Here is a 19,554-nt window from a genome sequence, read left to right on the forward strand (position 1 = left end):
TACATTTACACAACCGTGAATACTTATCCTCCTCAATCTTTTCATGTTTGACAAACCCGGTAACTCTGTTAATTTGGGGCAATCTTCCACTGTCAACTCTTTCAAGTATTCTGTTCCTTCGATGAGGTGAATTTTCTCTAGATTTTTACAGTCCCTAATCTCTAATTCTCTCAAATTTTTCAGATTTGACAAATCTTGTAACTCTTTTAATTTGGGGCAACCTTCCACTTTCAACTCTTCCAAGGATTCTGTTCCTTCGAGGCTGGGAATTTCCTCTAGATTTTCACAATTTCTAATCCAAAATTTCCTCAATATTTTAAGGTTTGACAAATCCGGTAATCTTACCAATGATTTGCAACCATAAAGTAATAATTCCTTCAACAATTCCAAGTGTGATAGATCTGAAATTATCTGCAGCGAAATACACTCCTTAACTTCCAGACTAGTTAAAGTGGAGGGAAGCTCTGGAAGAGATTCAAGGTTCATGTAACGTTCCAAATATAGAACCTGAAGTTGAGAAGGAAAACTACTCTTGCTGATTTGGAGTGGTTGAAGCCTCCCGGAGTCTGACTGATAATGTAGCCATACCATTCTCATTCTCAACACCTCTAAGCTCAAGAGCTTTGAAAAATCATCTGGTAATTTTAGAATCTTAGTATCTGTCATGTCAAAGTGAACCAAACTCCTCATTCTACCCATTGATGTTGGTAGCCTCACCAGCTCACTGCATCCTAAAACATCTAATTTCTCAAGCTTCTCTAATTGCCCTACACCATCAGGCAGTTCTTCAATTCTTGTCCAACTTACTGAAAGCTGAACCAAATGTTTTAGATTACCTATGGACGTAGGCAACTTCTTGATTGAAAAACAACCGTGGAGTATAAGACTTTTGAGAGAAGCCAGCTCGCAAATACCATCCGGGAGTTTCAAAAGATAACGGCAGTCCGTCAGATCCAATCTTTGTAAACATGGAAACCATGAGAAGAAGTCGAAAGAGTCTGAGAGATGATAACAGCTTTTGAGAATAAGAATCTTCAATTTTTGAAACCTCTGTCAAACAATGAAATAATATAAGTCTTCAAATTTAAAATTTGATAATATACAAAAACTAAGTGAAAAAACTAAAATTACAATCATACTATAAATACCTTTATATTATTTTGAGGTCTATCATTCCAAGCTAGGTTGATTTCACTCCTTGATAAGTCAAGATGAACTAGTTCCTCATGATAAAAATTGGCTGGTACTATTTCCAAAGGGGTATAAAACCAACTGAACCATCTTAATTTAGAAGGAAGGTGCGAAAAATCCCCAGTGATGAGGTTGTTACCCTTATAACTGCCAACTAAGAGAAATCTTAAATTGGGCATCTTGGCAAAGTCATCAAAGCTTAAATCATCTATGTGCAGTCCAAATGGAATGAGGATACCTTCAACCATTTGAGTTCCCTACAGCATAAAAAATAGTATTCCAAGTAAAGAAAATTTGATGCATACATATCCAAAAAAACATAAAAAGGGGGAAGTTTTCATACACGGCTGTGTAAGCCGTGTATGTGAGAGGGTGAGAGTTTCAAGGCATTAATTAATGGGTGGGGGTTTGTGACTTTTCCAACTCTTTGTGAGAGGGGACACGACCGTGCATGCTTATATGGCCGTGTATGAAAACTTCCCCCTATTTAAAATAAAAAAGTGAACAAGAACAAGATGACCCACTCACCTTGCCTTTTTCTAATACTTCTGAGATCTCATCAGCAGACCACAATCTAGTAAGCTTGGCAGGATCCCCATTGATGTCTTTCAAGACAATTCTCCTTCCCATAAATTGAAGTTCATCATGCATTCTCAATTGGCCATCAACATCAATCTTTAGGAGGTGCTTTTGAGTGAGTTCTTTTATGGCTAATCTTGGATACAACTCACAAGCTTCCCATATTGGAATTGCTTTTTCTACTTCCCATCCAATGAAATAGCATGCAATATCAAGAAATATAACTTTTGCTTGGTGACTTAGTTTATTGAAACTTATCATCAACCTTGCAAAGACCTTGTCATCATAGCTTCTTATTGACATTCCAAAGACCTTGTTATGAAGGATATTTTTCAATCCTCGAAATGTATCTTCCCATTCTTCCTCGCTTTTGTCACATAGAAAAGAACCCAACACCTCTAGGGTTAAAGGTAGCCCACCAGCATGTTGCACAACTTCACATGAAAGCTCTTTAAAATCATCAGGAGGTTTGCTCATTGAAAAGGCATGCAAACTAAAGAGTTGAAGAGCATTCTCAGCATTTAGTTCTTCAGGCTTATATATTTTAATACTTTTACCAGCTTTATGTACATTCAAACAATGGTCATCTCTAGTTGTTATGATGACCCTGCTTCCTTGACCAAACCAATTGATTCCACCAGCTAATGCATCAAGTTGTTCATAATCATCCACATCATCGAGAATAAGAAGAATTTTTTCTCTATGGAGTCTCTTTTCTATCAATTTTGATCCTTGAGAAGAATTGCTTATGTCTTGATCCCTGTCAAAGATGTCTTTAAGAAGTTGCTTTTGCAAAGAAACTAAACCCTTATTTCCTTGTGAAGCTTCTTCTCTCACATCTATAAGAAAGCTACTTCCATTAAAGCTTCTAAAGATGCAATTATAGACAGCCTTTGCAATAGTTGTCTTTCCAAGGCCGCCCATGCCACATATTGCCACAAATCTTACATCATCGGAATCAATATCTAACAAAGGAAGTAGTTTATCAATGTGGGAATCTATTCCAACAGGGTGTTTACATTCATCCAATGGTGTGTTGTTTAGTTCTCTCAAAGCCCTTTGAACAATTAACTCGACTAAATTTGACTGATCCCTACAATGTATCATGTTAAAGAGTAAATCACAACAATAAGTAATGATATGTAAATCTCTAATACAAAAAATAAGAGATTCCTCAACTTTTAGATGGAATAGAAAAAAAAATTTATAAATGGTAAGCACTAATAATGAGAATCATGAGTACAAATTGAGAAATCCAACCTTGTGTTGAGAGTAAAGGTAATGGTGGGCTGGTATTTTTTATTGTTCACATTTGTCTCACAACTAAGCCATAAATATCATCAAATAATGCATGCCAAATCATAACAAGGAACAAAATTGATACCTTATTGATCCACATGTAGAAAGGAAACAACATACACCTTTGATGGACCAAACAACATTGGTTTAAAGAACAAAGGTAGGAGGTCAACAATAGGTTATATTGTCATACAATAAGTATCACATTATAAGTTATTTAAACTCTGTTTGTTTTGAAAACCTAAATGCATTATTATTTATTAGGATAAAGTTCTCTACATTGGGGGCATAGGGTACGCCCAAACACATGGGGGTGATAAAATGACCCCCCATGATCCAAACCCCGCCCTTGTCCCGCCTCATGTCTTTGGGCACATGCAGCTCCCGGATAGAGAACATACACCCTTATTTATTTTTTTGAAACCCTACAGCAAATTTGATAAAAGTTAGAGAACAAGCAACCAGCAGAGGAAAGGGTAATTTTATGGTAATAAACTTCCTTTTGTAAGTAGTAATAGTAATTAATTCCAGTCAATTTTGTATGAGTATGGATTATAATGAGGTGTGGCTCCACTGCATGTATGCTCATCAGTAGACATATGTCCTTTTGTTTCCCAAAATGCTCCTTGTTTGCCCTAAAAGATGGTGGTACATGTGTCTACTGCTAATACATCCAACGGAAACTCACTCATAGTCATGGTCACTCTAGTACTCTAGTGGTTTAATATTAAATTACAAAGTAAAATTTCTCTTCAATGTGAAAATAATTTTTAATCAGAATTGCTTGATATGCCTACAAACTTACGCTCCTATTGCAAGCTAAATTTTAACTTTTATAGCCCTAATTTGATACATTCCTTTTTTAAAACTTTGGTGAATGCTCTTCGTTGATATAATTAAAGATAAGTATGAGAGTGTGGTGACTAGTGTGAGATATGTGGGAGGTCAGGGCAAGGAATTCCCAATTATGATTAGGTTAGGTCAGGGATCAGCCTTACGCCTATATCTATTTGCGTTGATCATGGACGACCTAACCAAGAGCATTCAAGACGAGATCTCGTGGCGTATGTTCTTCGCTTATCGTTTTGGTGGATGAAATAACAAAAGCAGAGAGATACTACAAAATGACTATTTTAGATATTTGGGGTCAATCATAAATAAGGATGGTAACATAGAGGATGATGTTTTACAAAGAATTAATGTTGGATGGATGAAATGGAGAGGTGCGTCCAGAGTGCTGTGTGACTGTCGTATTCCTTTAAAGCTTAAAGGAAAGTTCTATAGGATTGTTGTACGACCGACTATGATGTGTGGGGCAGATGTTGGGCATTTAAGAAGTGTCATATTGAGAAGCTATGTATAGCATAGATGAGGATGTTAAGATAGATGTGTAGAAAAACTATGAATGATATAGTAAGGAATGAATGTATTAGAGTTGACTTAGGAGTTGTCTCGATTAATGACAAGCATTGGCAGATTCATTTGAGGTGGTATGGTCATGTTCAACAGAGGCCTAGGGAAATCCCAGTAAGGAGGAGTGATATGATCCTGATTGAAGGAGTTAAAAGAGCTAGGGGCAAGCCTAAAATGACCATAGGGGAAGTTGTGGGGGAGGACATGCATAGTCTAGGTCTTGTACTAAGTATGACCTCCAATAGAGCCTATTGAAGGGCAAAGATCCATGTAGCAGACCCCATTTAGCTGAGATTCTCTTGATTTACTGGGATATGCCTCGTTCCTCTTACTTCCATTTTTCATTTTTCATTTTCTTGTTCATCTCTCTTTTGTTATTTTTCATTTTTTACATTTCTCATCTCATTCCCCATCTCTTTATCCACCTTTTTCTATTTTGACCTCAGTTTTCCCTACTTTCTTTTGTTTGGATCCATGTAGCCGGCGACCCCATTAAGTTGGGATAAGGCTGAGTTTGTTTTTGTTGTTATTGTTTGGTTCTACTATAAGTTTCTATGATTTACAATATTTTATTGCTCCCTATCAAATTCAGTCATTTGGTAAACTTATGAAGTATAAATTAGGGTTATTGTAGAGATAGCTTCATCTAAAATTCTAGGTTTTAAGCCTTAATCCTAGGCCTAATATGGACATACCGTCCTAGGTTGGATTAAATTTGAAAAGACCTTTTGTTTGGAGGTTCTCCTTAAAAAATGAGAAATTGTTATGTAGATTAAGGGCCAAGTCAAAATGAAAGTGGTTTAATCTTAAAACCTCAAATACATGCCCCCAGAGAATGGTCCAATGAATGTGGATTAAAAGAATATGCTAACCCATGAAATTAACATAAATAGACCTATGGTCCATCTAAAATAAAGTAGGATAACACTTCCTCTTTGCATAGGTAGGTAATTTTGCTTTCCAAAGCACATTAGCTTGTAAGTATTCACTCGAAGAGGGGATTCGGAAGGGAAGGCGAGGAGGGAGGGGGAAATGAAAGGATGGATATGAGTGGAATCAAAGAAAAAGAAAATAAGACTTTCTCTTTTGTAAGAGGGTTCTTAAAGGGTATTGACTTTTGAGGATGAAAAGTGAAAACGATCATTTGACTAAGAGTGCATTTGGTAACGTTCAGAACAATGTTCTGAACGGTTCTTTTGTTCAAAAAGAACAAAAAAACATGAAAAAGTGTTTGGCTTTGCGATTCGTTTTTTCATTCTTTTAGAACGAACCGGAGGTCTTGAGCACCAAAAGAACAAAGAACAAGACGCGACGGACAAAAATCACAAAACACGGGAATTTTTTGAGAGAAATCACGACTCATCTCTCACTCTGCTGCACCAAATTGGGAGAGAGATCTCTCACTCTCTCTCGCTCTCTCTCTCTCTCCCTCTCTATCTCTCGCATGCTCTGGTAACGTTCGCTCGTTGTTTTCCTCTCTTTGTTTCTCTCTCTCCCTCTCTATCTCTCGCACTCTCTGCACCTCTCTCTCGCTCATTCCCTTTCTCTGTCTCTGTCTCTCCTTCTCATACTCTTTGTGTCATTTTTTGGCTCTTTTCCTCTCTCTGTATATATATGTGTATTGAAATGTTACAATATTTTTGGTTTCTGATAGAAGGGAAGCGAAGAGTGTCGGGGAAGGAGGAGAGGGGATAGTGGAGAAGTGGAGGTGATGAAGAGGAAAACCCTAAAGAGGAGCAGAAGGGAGAGGGATCGAATGGAGGGTGCTACTCTCGCAATGCATTTTCCGATGCCGTTGCTTCCACACAACCAAAACACTTCATCTTCATCCAACCTCTCTCGCTTCCATCTCCGGACGGTCATCGAATCTGAGCAGCTCGAAGAAGTAAAGGAGCAGCAGCAGCATCACTTGTTGTTTCCCTTGGATGAAAACTTCGACTTCGACCTTAACATCGATGAGAATGAAAAAGACTTCATTCTCAGCCAGGATTTCTTCTGGTAATGCTACTTCCCATCCCTTGCTATCAATCAATCAATCATCGAGTTCTCCGTCTCTTTTTCTGCATCTAATCTGTAACCCTTTTTTGTTGTTTTCCTGTATTCGGTTGAACACAGCACCCCTGATTACATAACTCCAGATGGGCAACAAATCTTCAATATTTTGGACGTTAACAAATTGATCCAATTTGTTTCCGATTTTGTCTCAGGAAGTGGATCAGCACCCTACAACCGAAAAGGTATGGATCAGCACCCCTTTGTTTCCCATTTTGTATGCAGTTTGGTTCCTTGCTTGAATGTGTTTCTTATTATTTTTTTTTTTAATGAACTCATGGATTAGGGCCTATTGGACGGCATACCAATTTGTTTTCTGTTTTCACCATGTCAAGAAGATGGATAAATGACCTGAATTTTGTTAATTCCCACTTTCCTATTTAATTAGAAGGGAACAGTATCGACTATTGAGCCAGAGAAGTATGATTTGTGAATATATATAATAAGAGGCTTGCTTTTCTGCAAATTAAGCTTTTGAAAAGGTACATGACGAACAGTATTAAAATTAAAAAAAAAGAGGCTTTGCTGTAATATTAGATTGTGAATCACTATATCTGAAATCCGTAGCTTCCATCTCCCCCATACCCATCTGTTAATTACCATGTAGAATTATCAGAAACTTCCTGCTGCATTTAAGGTGAACTGAAGTTGTTTGATGCCCCATTTGCTTCATTGTGCATGGTGTAGTTTAAATTTCATTTCGCTGGCCATAAATTTTGGGTATTTTACACCATTCAGTTCAAATCTTTTTGATCCTGTACAAATAAAGGTGTATGCATGTATGTGTATCTTCTTTTTACCAAAAAAAAAAATAACGAAGAAATGTATGTGTATCTTCTTTTGATGAAGGCATGTATGTGTATTCATTTAGGTATATGTGAGCATGAATCATATTGTTTAAGCAGGGAGTCTATGATGGCTCCTTTACCTTTGCAGTCATTGGACAGGTTCAGTGAGAATTGGAGTACCCAAGTCCTACAACAGGCCCCATACTGCTTGGCTCTCGGTTTCTCTCACTGTACCTATCCAGTGATGAGATTATGGACTTCTTTTTGCTGGTTCACCCAAGGAAACAGCTGTTATCTAGTAGAGACACTTGATAAGTGATCAGGAAATTCGTGTGCACCATCCAGAAGTATGGTAGCCTGTGGCCAAGAGAAGAGATGATTCAGTAACCCAGCTATGTTTTGAAAATGTCTGACCTAAATCTAATCCTGATACACCGGGAAGGGACTGGTAAGTGCTAATAGACTGGGTTGCTGTTCATGTTTTCATGTGGGGTCTGATAAATCCTTGTTTCTGATAGAGTCCCTCCTCACGCCAACTCTTCCAAGTCACAAGAGGAGTCCTTAACCGATAACACCTCTCAAGGGTTATCATCAACTGAATCCTAAACTGTAACAGACCTTATCCTTATCCATTCTTGAGTGATTCTCAAGTTACTTCTTATTGTGAAACTCTTGTATACATTCAATATAAATATACAACCTCACATACCTAATCGGTACTGAGGAATTCAATTCATTCTAAAAGTCGTACATGGTATCAGCAGCCTGCTAACGTCTTAGCAGTTCAATCCATTCCTCTCTGGTTTTCTTTCCTTCACGTGTTCTGCTATGGCGACCTCTCCTTCCTCCCTCACTACCACACCTGCTGTGATCTCGGCTTCTACACCTTTTGGGTTCGGAGGCAATATCTCCCATATTCTGCAGATTAAGTTGGATCAAACCAACTATCTTTTATTGCGTGCTCAATTCTTGCCCTTATTCAGGCTTCATGATTATCTCAAATATGTCGACAGCTCCTTCTCGTGTCCTTCTCCGACCACTGCCGCTACCGTGAATGCCACTGATCCTGCTGCTACACCTTAGCTGCAACCCAACCCTGACTATCTCACATGGCAGCAACAAGACCAGATGTTGCAGTGCTGCTTGCTCTCGACTATCACTGAGTCTGTCTTCTCTTTGGTAGTTGGTTTGGCTACTTCTCATGCGGTTTGGGTGGCGCTTGAGCGGCACTTCTCCTCACGCTCTCAGGCTCATATAATGCAGCTTGAGTTTCAACTCAGGTCCTTGAAGAAAGGCACACTCTCTGTAGCCGAGTATGTTCAAAAGGCCAAGTCCCTTGCCGCACACCTGGCCGCAGCTGCTCAGCCCATCTCTGATAGCCAGATGGTGCTTAGCCTTCTTCATGGCCTTGGGCCTGAATATGATGGCTTTGTCTCCTCTATCACTTCCCGATTAGAACCTATTGGCCTGGATGATTTCTTAGGCATTCTCGTAAATCAGGAAGTTGTTTTAAATAGCCGCACTACTGAAGTGGTTCCAGCCGCACCCACTGCTAATGTGGCTGTGAAGGAGACACCTGCTACATCAAATACCAACCCACCTTCCTACCGTGGCAGAGGCCGTGGTCGCTATCGTGGGCGAGGCAGGTATTCCAATGACCATCGTGCCAAGGTTGTTTGTCAAGTCTGTTCTGCATCTGGGCATTCTGCACTGCAGTGTTATCAGCGATTTAATCCCAACATCACCAAGCAGAACCACAATCCCACTGCTATGTATGCTGCCCCATCTCAAACCGGAACTGACGACTCATGGTATCCGGACTCTGGTGCAACTGATCACCTTACGGCAGATATGGCGAATCTGTCCATTCCATCCACTTATCATGGCACCGATCAGGTTCGCGTAGCCAACGGCTCAGGTTTGAAAATCTCTCATATTGGTTCATCAATTTTGAGTACACCTGTGTCTTCTTTTTGTCTTAACAATGTCTTTCGTGTTCCCCATATTAAAAAGAATCTTCTTTCTGTTTCTCAATTTACCAGGGATAATAACTGTGCTTTTGAATTTCACCCAAATTTTTGTTTTGTCAAGGATCCATACTCGGGGAACATCCTTCTTCGCGGCCGGAATAAGAATGGTTTATACGTTCTCAATGGTGCTTCTACTTCAGCTCATTCTTTGTCTTCTGGATCTTCTACTACAGTGTCAGCCACATCTTCTTCTCCAACAGCCTTTATTGAAGAACGGGTATCTCCTTCGGTTTGGCATGACAGATTTGGTCACCCTTCTCATCATGTGGTCACATCTGTCATCCAACGGAATGCCCTCCCAGTGGCCAAGTCCTCTTCTTTTAATTTTTGTGAACCTTGCACTTTAAGCAAGTCTCATCGTTTACCGTTTACTAGTTCTTTCAGTACTTGTAATGCACCATTGCAACTTATTCATTCGGATTTATGGGGTCCTTCCCCTATACCTTCTATTGATGGCTTTAAATATTGTATTTCTTTTGTTGATGCTTATAGTCGCTATACATGGATTTTTCCCTTAACTACAAAATCTGAGGCCTCCCCACTTTTATTTCATTTAAAACACAGGTGGAAAAATATTTTTGTACCAATATAAAGAGTTTTCAATCTGATGGCGGAGGCGAATTTCTAAAGTTTAAGTCCTATTTGAATACTAATGGCATTCTTCATCGCTATTCATGTCCTCATACACAGGAACAAAACGGGATTGTGGAACGAAAACACAGGCATATAGTTGATTCTGGCCTTACTCTTCTTACTAAGGCTGGAGTTTTGAAAATGTACTGGGTGCATGCCTTCCGTACGGCTGTGTTTTTGCTAAACCGGATGCCTACACCGGTACTGCAGCATAAGTCACCTTATGAACGTCTTTTTCAACAGAAGCCCGTTTACACTGATATGCGGGTTTTCGGATGTGCTTGCTATCCCTGGCTACGACCCTACCAAAGGCACAAACTGGATCCCAGATCACTCCAATGTGTTTTTATCGGTTATTCCATTCAACATAAAGGGTATCAATTTCTCCATGTTCCCACTAATCGCATATATATATCACGCCATGTCATCTTCAATGAACGCCATTTCCCATTTCTGGCCTCATCGCCATTAGCATCACCTAAGCCCACAAGCCATACACCGGTTAGCCTATATTTACCGGTTTCTAAAGTAACCCAGGGGGTGACAGTGCAAACCCATTCACCACCCACCTCGGCTTTGGCTCCACCTACCACTCAACCACTAATTCCCATTGGTACCCTTCCTACTTCCAACCCAGCACCATCGCCTATTTCCCATCAAGATCCCCCTCCTGTTCCCACTCCACCAGTTTGCTTTTATTTTTCTCCTCCCCTTTTTTTAAATTAAAGAATTAAAAAAACCCAAAAAAAAAAAAAAAAAAACCCAAACCCCCCAAAACCCAAAAACCCCCCCCCCCCCCAAAAAAAAAAAAAAAAAAAAAAAAAACCCCCCCCCCCCCCCCCCCCCCCCCCCCCCCCCACCCAAACCCCCCCCCCCCCAAAAAAAAAAAACCAAAACAAAAAACCCCCCCAAACCCCCCACCCCCCCCCCCCCCCCCCCCCCCCCCCCCCCCCCCCCCCCCCCCCCCCCCCCCCCCCCCCCCCCCCCCCCCCCACCCCCCCCCCCCCCCCCCCCCCCCCCCCAACCCCAAAACACACACCAAACCAAAAAAAAAATAAAAAAAAAAAAAAAAAAAAAAAAAAAAAAAAAAAAAAAAAAAAAAAAAAAAAAAAAAAAAAAAAAAAAAAAAAAAAAAAAAAAAAAAAAAAAAAAAAAAAAAAAAAAAAAAAAAAAAAAAAAAAAAAAAAAAAAAAAAAAAAAAAAAAAAAAAAAAAAAAAAAAAAAAAAAAAAAAAAAAAAAAAAAAAAAAAAAAAAAAACAAAAAAAAAAAAAAAAAAAAAAAAAAAAAAAAAAAAAAAAAAAAAAAAAAACAAAAAAAAAAAAAAAAAACACACAAAACAAAACAACACAAACAAAAAACAAAAAAAACCAAAAAAAAAACCCCCCCCCCCCCCCCCCCCCCCAGAATCGACCCGACTCCAATTCCTTCTAAGACCTCTACTCACCCAATGCAAACTCGGTCCAGAAGTAACATCTACAAACCAAAAGCCTATGCAACAACCCTTCCACCTACTCACCAACCCTCTTTGCCTATTGAGCCGACATGTTTCACCATGGCTAATAAAAATGAAAATTGGCGCAAGGCAATGGCGGTTGAGTTTAATGCTCTAGTGCGCAATGGAACATGGGACTTGATTCCCTATACACCTGGTATGAATGTGGTTGGTTGCAAATGGGTATACAAGGTTAAGACTAAATCTGATGGCACCATCGACAGATTTAAAGTCCGCCTTGTTGCCAAAGGGTATAATCAGGAGCATGGCTTTGTCTATGATGAGACTTTTAGTCCAGTGGTGAAACCTACGACCATACGCCTTGTCCTATCTCTTGCCGTCACCTTTGGATGGCGCATCCATCAGTTAGATGTTCAGAATGCTTTTTCAAATGGCAATCTATCTGAAGATGTGTATATGGCTCAACCCCAGGGGTTCACTGATCCACGCCATCCGGATCATATTTGCCATCTTCGCAAGGCACTCTATGGTTTGAAACAGGCTCCACGGGCCTGGTATAATCGTCTCAGCTCACATCTCTTAGCCATCGGATTCCAAATTTCAAAGTCCATTTCCTCCTTGTTTGTTAAGAGCGATAAGAACTATACTCTACTGGTGTTAGTCTATGTTGATGATATCATAATAACCGGCAGTGCACCCACTGCGGTCTCTTCCTTGATAGCTACATTGGGGAAGGAGTTTGCCATTTCTGATTTGGGTAATTTGAATTATTTTCTTGGGATCGAAGCCCATCGGTCCTCCAATGGTCTTGTGCTCACACAAACCAAATATGTGAGAGATATACCTCACCGGGCTGACATGGACGATTGTAAACCCTGTGTAACGTCGATGGCCACGTCAGGGACGAAGTTGACCAAGGACTCTGGCCCATTATTCTCTGATGTTACTCTCTATCATAGTACGGTTGGTGCCCTACAGTATTTAACGTTGACTCGTCCAGATCTCTCCTTTTCGGTCAACAAAGTCTGCCAATTCATGCAGGCTCCTACATTAAATCACTGGATGGCTGTGAAACGCATTCTGCGCTATATAAGAGGCACCATGGATTATGGTATCGCTATACGTCCACTGACTAGGTTTGGCCTAACGGCGTTCACTGACGCGGACTGGGCTGGTTGCCCCGACGACAGGAACTCTACAAGTGGGTATTGTATTTATTTTGGTCCAAACCTCGTCTCATGGAGCTCCAAAAAGCAGCCCACTGTGGCACGCTCTAGCACCGGAAGTCTCGAATATAAAGGGCTAGCCAATACGGCTTCCGAGCTCCTCTCGGCTTCAATATATCCTTCGTGATATCGGCTACGCAAGTTGCAAATTCTATCCACCTTTGATTTGGTGTGATAATATAGGAGCCACATACTTGGCCAGGAAATCAAAAACCAAAATAGGGTTCTTCTTCATGCACTAAAGACTAAGCATATTGAAATCGACTATCATTTTGTGCGTGACCAAGTTTCCAATAAAAAGGTAGGTATTGGACTCAGACTCAATATCCTTCGTGATATCGGGCCGCGAAGTTGCAACATCCACCTTTGATTTGGTGTGATAATATAGGAGCCACATACTTGGCCGATGTTAAAATGATCAAAATAATATTGAAAACGATTCATCACTTGTGCTGATCGTTTCCAAAAAGAGTATTGGGATGTCTGATTTATCTCTAGATCGTGACCAATGGCCGATGTTAAGTACCGCCCGGCCGTCATCCCCCCCCCCCCCCCCCCCCCCATTCGAGATTCAGAGAAATCAGGAGCAAGCTTACTGTTCAAGAACTCCCGTTGCGCTTGAGGGGGTGTGATAGAGTCCCTCCTCACGCCAACTCTTCCAAGTCACAAGAGGAGTCCTTAACCGATAACACCTCTCAAGGGTTATCATCAACTGAATCCTAAACTGTAACAGACCTTATCCTTATCCATTCTTGAGTGATTCTCAAGTTACTTCTTATTGTAAAACTCTTGTATACATTCAATATAAATATACAACCTCACATACCTAATCGGTACTGAGGAATTCAATTCATTCTAAAAGTCTTACAGTTTCAACCCATGTTTCAAGGTCTCACCTGATCCCACCTCATCTCACCCAAGCACTAATGAAATAGGAAAGCTCATTATACCAAAGAAAAGCAGGAAAGGTGAAAAAACCCATGAATGCTTCTTTGATGCAGTTCACAACCTCATCATCTGAATCATCAAAGCATTTTAATCATTCAGGCACCCAAGTCCTACAACAGGCCCCATACTTCTTTCCCTAGTTGTACTTCATTTTGCTGGTTCTTACTCTCTCTTCTCTCTCTCTCTGAATTTTGTAACTTAAAGAAACATATGACATTGTCACTCTCTTCTCTCTCTTCTCTCTCTCTCTGAATTTTGTAACTTTAAGAAACATATGACATTGTCAGTAAACTTTTGGGTTTTTCCAAGTTTACTATTATGAGATCCCATAAGTTATTAATATCTATTGATCTTTCTCCAAGTGTGGTGATAGTGGTTGGTCTCTTTTCATATATTTAATTAGCTTTGTAAAGTCCAAGGCATACCCGTGAGTAAGATGGTATGGGAAAGAAGTTCAGTGGAAGGAACAATTTATTTATCCTCTGATAGATATACTTTTTTAGTGAAAAATCATTTTCTATTTCCCTTCTCTGTCATTTTTCTGTGTGATGGGTTGACAAAGCTGTTTCTTTCTATAAATAATTAAAAATCATTTTTTCTACTATTGTAATGATATTTTTAATCTCTAATTAACCATGTCAGAACACCTAGAAAAACTAGAAAAACTATTTTCTTTTTTGGTCAATCCAACCAGAGTTGAATCCAATACATCAGCTTTTATTTTTTGGCCCAACCCAAATCAAACTAGGCAGAGAATTCAAGTCTTTCCCTAGTTGTACTTCATTTTGCTAGTTCTTAATTAAGGCATTCCTGGACAGAAATAGCAGAACAGAAAAGAATATTACATTTGGATCAAGTTGTAGATGTTGGGAAATTGAAATCTTCAAAAGAATGAGACGACTTCTATTTCTAGGCAAATCAGCTAAACCATCGAAGAAACTGGAATTCAAATGTATCCCAGAGAGACAAATGGGGTACAAAATACTGAAATTGATCATGTGATGTGATCTTCAGCCCAGAGGGACTTGATTGGATGATATTGATCTGGGTATGACAGGGGAGAATGATTCAAACTTGAACTTTTGATTTCTGATCTGGGTACCCTAGGGGGGACTATCATATGATTGCCCTTTAAATTATAAGTTGATTCAACTTTCATATCCATACCTTTTCTTCCTTTACTCTTTTCCACTCACATAGGAGAAAGGGGATTGGGGAAGACAAAGAAATTACTGAGAAAGGAAGCAATGAATGGCAGGTAAGAGCAGGGCCCATCTATATCTCTTTGGACCAATTTCAAAAGGTTTTGGCATTGGCACCACCATTTTTCTGTTTGTACTAATTGCCTTTTCTTTGAAAAACAAAAAATTTTTTTACTTCTCATGTCCAAAATAGCCGAGTGCTTCAGTTAGTTAAGATCATTCAGTCTATGAAATCTCTTGGCTTTCTAGAATCCAAAAGGATGGAGAATATAATTTGGTTTAATCTATTGTGTTAATTCATTGACAACTTGGTGGGTCTTTAACTCAAATTGGTAGAGCACTTGGAACATGAGCATGTTCCAAGAGGATGGTGGTTCGAGTCCACCAAGACCCTCTTTATTCAACTATTTATAGCATAGTTAGTTATGCCACTAATCCACACAAGAGCCCAATTTTAATGGCATCTTTGAAATTTGACATCTTTTTATACTTACTTTGGTTATGTTAATGAGAAATTTTAATTTTATTCCAAGGTTGGTAAGAGAAAAGGATTTTACAAGTCTTTTTTTGGTATAATTGACAAAGAAATGGCATTATTGTAATTAACATCAAATAAGGAAGAACAGATTTGCCAAACACCATTTTCGTTCTGAACAGCATTTTTTAAGAATGTTACCAAACGGTCATTTTTTGTCTCAGAACGCCGTTCTAGACTAAGAACGCAAAAGAACGTTTCTAGTCAAGAACGGACGTTCTTTGTTAAAACCGTTACCAAACGCAGCCTAAATATGATGAAAATATACAAGACGGTAGCAGTAACAGAATAATTACGCCTACCTTGCAGACAAAGCCTTCTCGCGCTTAGCTTTACGAAGCCCGGGCGCCAAAAAAGGTGTGAAATCTAGTCAAAGCCGAGCACAGCCCGACCTCAAGCTCACATATGCAGGACTGAGCCGAACTAGTCGGGCTCGAACTTAGAATAGGACACCAACCGAGATGGGGCTGGAGGAGTATTTTAGAAGGTAATTTAAGAGGGTGCTAAATGATGGACTCTGTTGGACAATCGGTGTTGGGGCTGAAGTTGATGTTTGGAATGATCAATGGATCCCTACAATTAAGGGTTTCAAGATTACAACTCCAAAGCCTTCTCATACTCCTATATCTATTGTTTCTCAATTGATTGATCATGATAGGCGTGTATAGTGACGTGATTTATTGGAAGAAAATTTCTCTTTTCTTTTTTTGGTAAAAGTTGGAAGAAAATTTCTATGCAAATGATATTTTGGAGAATCACCCATTTTGATAACGCCCAGATATGTGCCGAAGTCATTGAATGGATGAGTCGCCAATCTCAGAAACTCTCTATGGAAGGGCCTTGCGAGATTCCTATTCTCGGTTTGGTTCGTTTTGATTTCTACATTTTGTTCTTAAACCGAAGCGAATAACTGAAACCAAACTGATTCACACCCTTAGTTTGACCCAATTCCACTCCATGGTTAGATGAGAAATATACAACCTTAGTTCCTTAATTTTTTTGCATGTTTTATCTTCAATAAATACTTCTCTTTTCCCAAAAAAATACAAAAAAAAACCCTTAGAGCTGGAGAACCTGTGTTTTCTAAATTAGATATACAACTTTCATATTTAATATGTATCCAAAATCCAAATACAGATACACTTATTAGTCGACAGCTGATATCATATGTATATACTATATTGGAACAAAATCACATAAACGTACTTAAAATCAGTGGCATGCAGATGTGACATGTACATATACATCTCCTAAAGATCTCCAGTTAATAAGTTTGTGATTGGATCCAACACTAGCTTAGGAATAATAAGTTTGTGAGGAGAGTAAGATCACTTACTCAATGGTTGCACCCCCTTTGAGAGTCCATCCCTTTAGATTCCCCACCTCTTTCAAAGCATTCTTCCAACTCTCTACATCATCAGACTTATACATCCTCTGGTGTTCCTGAAATAGAACCTCAAAACTTCCGGTCTGATGTCGAATATCCCGTGGCTCAACATCAAAGAATACAGGTAGAATGGTTTGACCGTTAGATTTATGGCAATCCCAAATCTCAGCAAGTTCCAAGAGACAATATTTGCTATCTGCATATTTTTTAGAGATGACAAGAATCGAGATTTCAGACCTTCGGATTGCTCTTAGAAGAGATGGGCAAATCTCACTCCTTCCATGACTTCTTGGCTATCTCTGTAGGCATTGATTCCATCTTTTATTAGAGCTTTGTAAAGCAGACTGACAAAGTTTGTGCGAGTATCTGGACCTCTGAAATTGATAAATACATCATAAGAAGAAGAAGAAGGACGACGGGAGGAGGAAGATGAAGAACTACTACTACTACTAGCCCCTGATGATGAAGCCATGAACTTGCAGAGATGGTTGTTGGAGCTCTCTTTATTTTTCTTGTTTACTGTCACCACGAGGACGATATTGATATGCATAAAAAATCTATACCCACCCACATTATAAATTCTAGTGACATCCAGCTTATCCCCAACTCGATTTTCCATGTCAATTGGGAGTTCGTATACGTGAGCGTATGCCGTACGTGAACGACTCACAACCGTTCAGATAGAATATTCTCACAGAGATGCCTTGTATTAGCTTCTTGAAATGTAACGGGGTACGTACGTGCTACTTTAGGGGACCACACTCATAGACTTGTATCTCAACTCATGGTTGGTTGAGTGATGTAGACACAGTACCTCTTTGATAATTAAATGAAGAGTATTAGTTTTTTGTGTATGATCTGGTGTATGATCTACACCAGCACTCTCATGTGTCTCTCTCTCTTTTCCATAAAACAAGGGGGTAGAGGTGGTTTTTCACATAGAGAGAAGAGAGAGACTCACGAGAGTACTGGCATAGGTCACACTCCCCGACTAAGATCTTTTTTCCTTAAATGAAAGTCATTGTTTTGCCTTCTATAGTTCGATGGAAAAAAGAGTTTCGTTTGATAACAATCGACGTTCCAAATTACTTGTTTTATAAGTAGTAATAGATAATTAATACGAATAAAATAAACCAACCACTTACAAGAAGACACGTGAACAGCAGTGCATTATACCTAGAGTGAATATTATTCTACTTCTTATTCCACACCGACTGGATTATTTGAATACCAAAAGGATAAATATCACCATAACGGACATAAAATTTCAGACACTTTTGGTATTTAATATGAATTGCTATCTGTTTGCATCCGTTAGTCCAATTTTAATACGATTCAGCCAATCCAATCAATCTGATACCAATTCCTCAAACTACATAATCAACATGTTTTTTGGGATAATTGGCCTTTTGAGCGATACTATGTGCGTTTTTTGGAAAAGTATCGAATATGCATGCATGACAATTGGGATTTTGGAAGGGAACTTTCGACTGCAAACTAACATATTTTCCTTAATACCTCACCCATAGTCCACTCGGTTGTTGGTTGAATACTATAGAGTATAAACGCAGTCTATGGTAATTGTGGTTGTGTTTGCTATGCATTCTTGGAATGCATTTTAATTCTATTTCGTATTCTCTGATGACAAAAACATGTGAAATCAACCTAGAATGCATAGCAAAGACATCCTGAATGAAAACCTTGTTTTATCTACATATTGGAAAAAATGAGAGGTGTTTGATGACGATGGACATTGTAGATCACTTGTTTCCTCTTAAGCCAAAGACTGTATTTTCCTCAATCTAGAGAGAGAGAGAGAGAGATCTTCCTCCACCTTGAACGATCAGGACAAACGCGTGTACACTAATTGTAAGATGGGATCCACATCCACACATGAGAAAAACTAACAATCAATCATCTCACTTTCTCTTCCTTTTTGGTTTTTTTCTTTTGAAGTGGGAACCACACATGAGAAAAACAATCACTCATCTCTTATCTCTTCTGATTTTTTCTTTTGAAAAACAATCAGTCATCCAGTCTCCTCCTTATTTTTCTTTGATGGGGGATCACGTTTACACCATATTTTCAGTCAAAGATCAAACCACCACTAGGAGATATAGACCGATGAAACGATATTTACAATTTCATTTGAACTCATGTGATCCCATTCAAAGGAACTGTGAGGTTGCAATCATAGCATCTACCTTGGTAATACTACAAACTAGCAGGCAAAAAACTCTGGTATTATTCAAGGTCTCCTCAAAGATAAAAAGCTAAATATTGATAGGCTATGGGTTGAATGTGATTTATCTTCAGCGATAATAACTTTGTAAAAAGGTTTATTGCCACGGGATATTCAACAAGATTGGATCTACCTGAAGCCATTTCTCAATAACATTATGTGGAAGTTCACCCACTACTTCAGGGAAACCAATTGTATAGTTGATTTCTTGGCAAAGGCAACGGCTAAATCTTCATCCTCATATGTAAATTTAGATCTCCCTACTCAACTTAAGGAAGATATATTCTTGAATGCAATTAATAGACCAAGATATAGATTTTTTTCAATTTTTGGGATTAAGATTTCTTGGTGATGGCATTACCGAAGGTGGGATTATATCCGTTGTTTTTTGTAATATACAAGGCATGCCCTCCTTCCTCCTTTCGTAATTTTTTATTTCTTTTAATATAATCTGACCTTTTAGCAAAAAAGGGAAGCACCACCCAGGTTGGCTTGGAGGCATCGATCGCGAGACCCATGTAGGATGTTAACAACACTTCCACAAAAAACTATGAGGTTTTTGCATCCTTTGCATT

At 39.0% G+C, this 19,554-nt stretch overlaps 1 protein-coding gene across 1 annotated transcript in view; it reads right to left on the reverse strand.

Annotated features, from left to right (window-relative positions):
* The window catches only part of LOC122639033 (disease resistance protein RUN1-like), a 20,608-nt gene extending 3,605 nt beyond the window's left edge, over window positions 1-17,003 (reverse strand). The window contains exons 1-4 of the mRNA XM_043831872.1: window positions 16,687-17,003; window positions 1,720-2,863; window positions 1,149-1,448; window positions 57-1,050 (exon numbers count right to left, since the gene is read on the reverse strand). Coding sequence (XP_043687807.1) covers window positions 57-1,050; window positions 1,149-1,448; window positions 1,720-2,863; window positions 16,687-16,781 — 2,533 coding nt within the window. The 5' untranslated portion in view covers window positions 16,782-17,003. The remainder of the gene's footprint in view (window positions 1-56; window positions 1,051-1,148; window positions 1,449-1,719; window positions 2,864-16,686) is intronic.
* Window positions 17,004-19,554: the final 2,551 nt, after the last annotated feature.

The sequence above is a fragment of the Telopea speciosissima genome, chromosome 9, assembly GCF_018873765.1.
Source record: "Telopea speciosissima isolate NSW1024214 ecotype Mountain lineage chromosome 9, Tspe_v1, whole genome shotgun sequence".
NCBI classification, from domain to species: domain Eukaryota; kingdom Viridiplantae; phylum Streptophyta; class Magnoliopsida; order Proteales; family Proteaceae; genus Telopea; species Telopea speciosissima.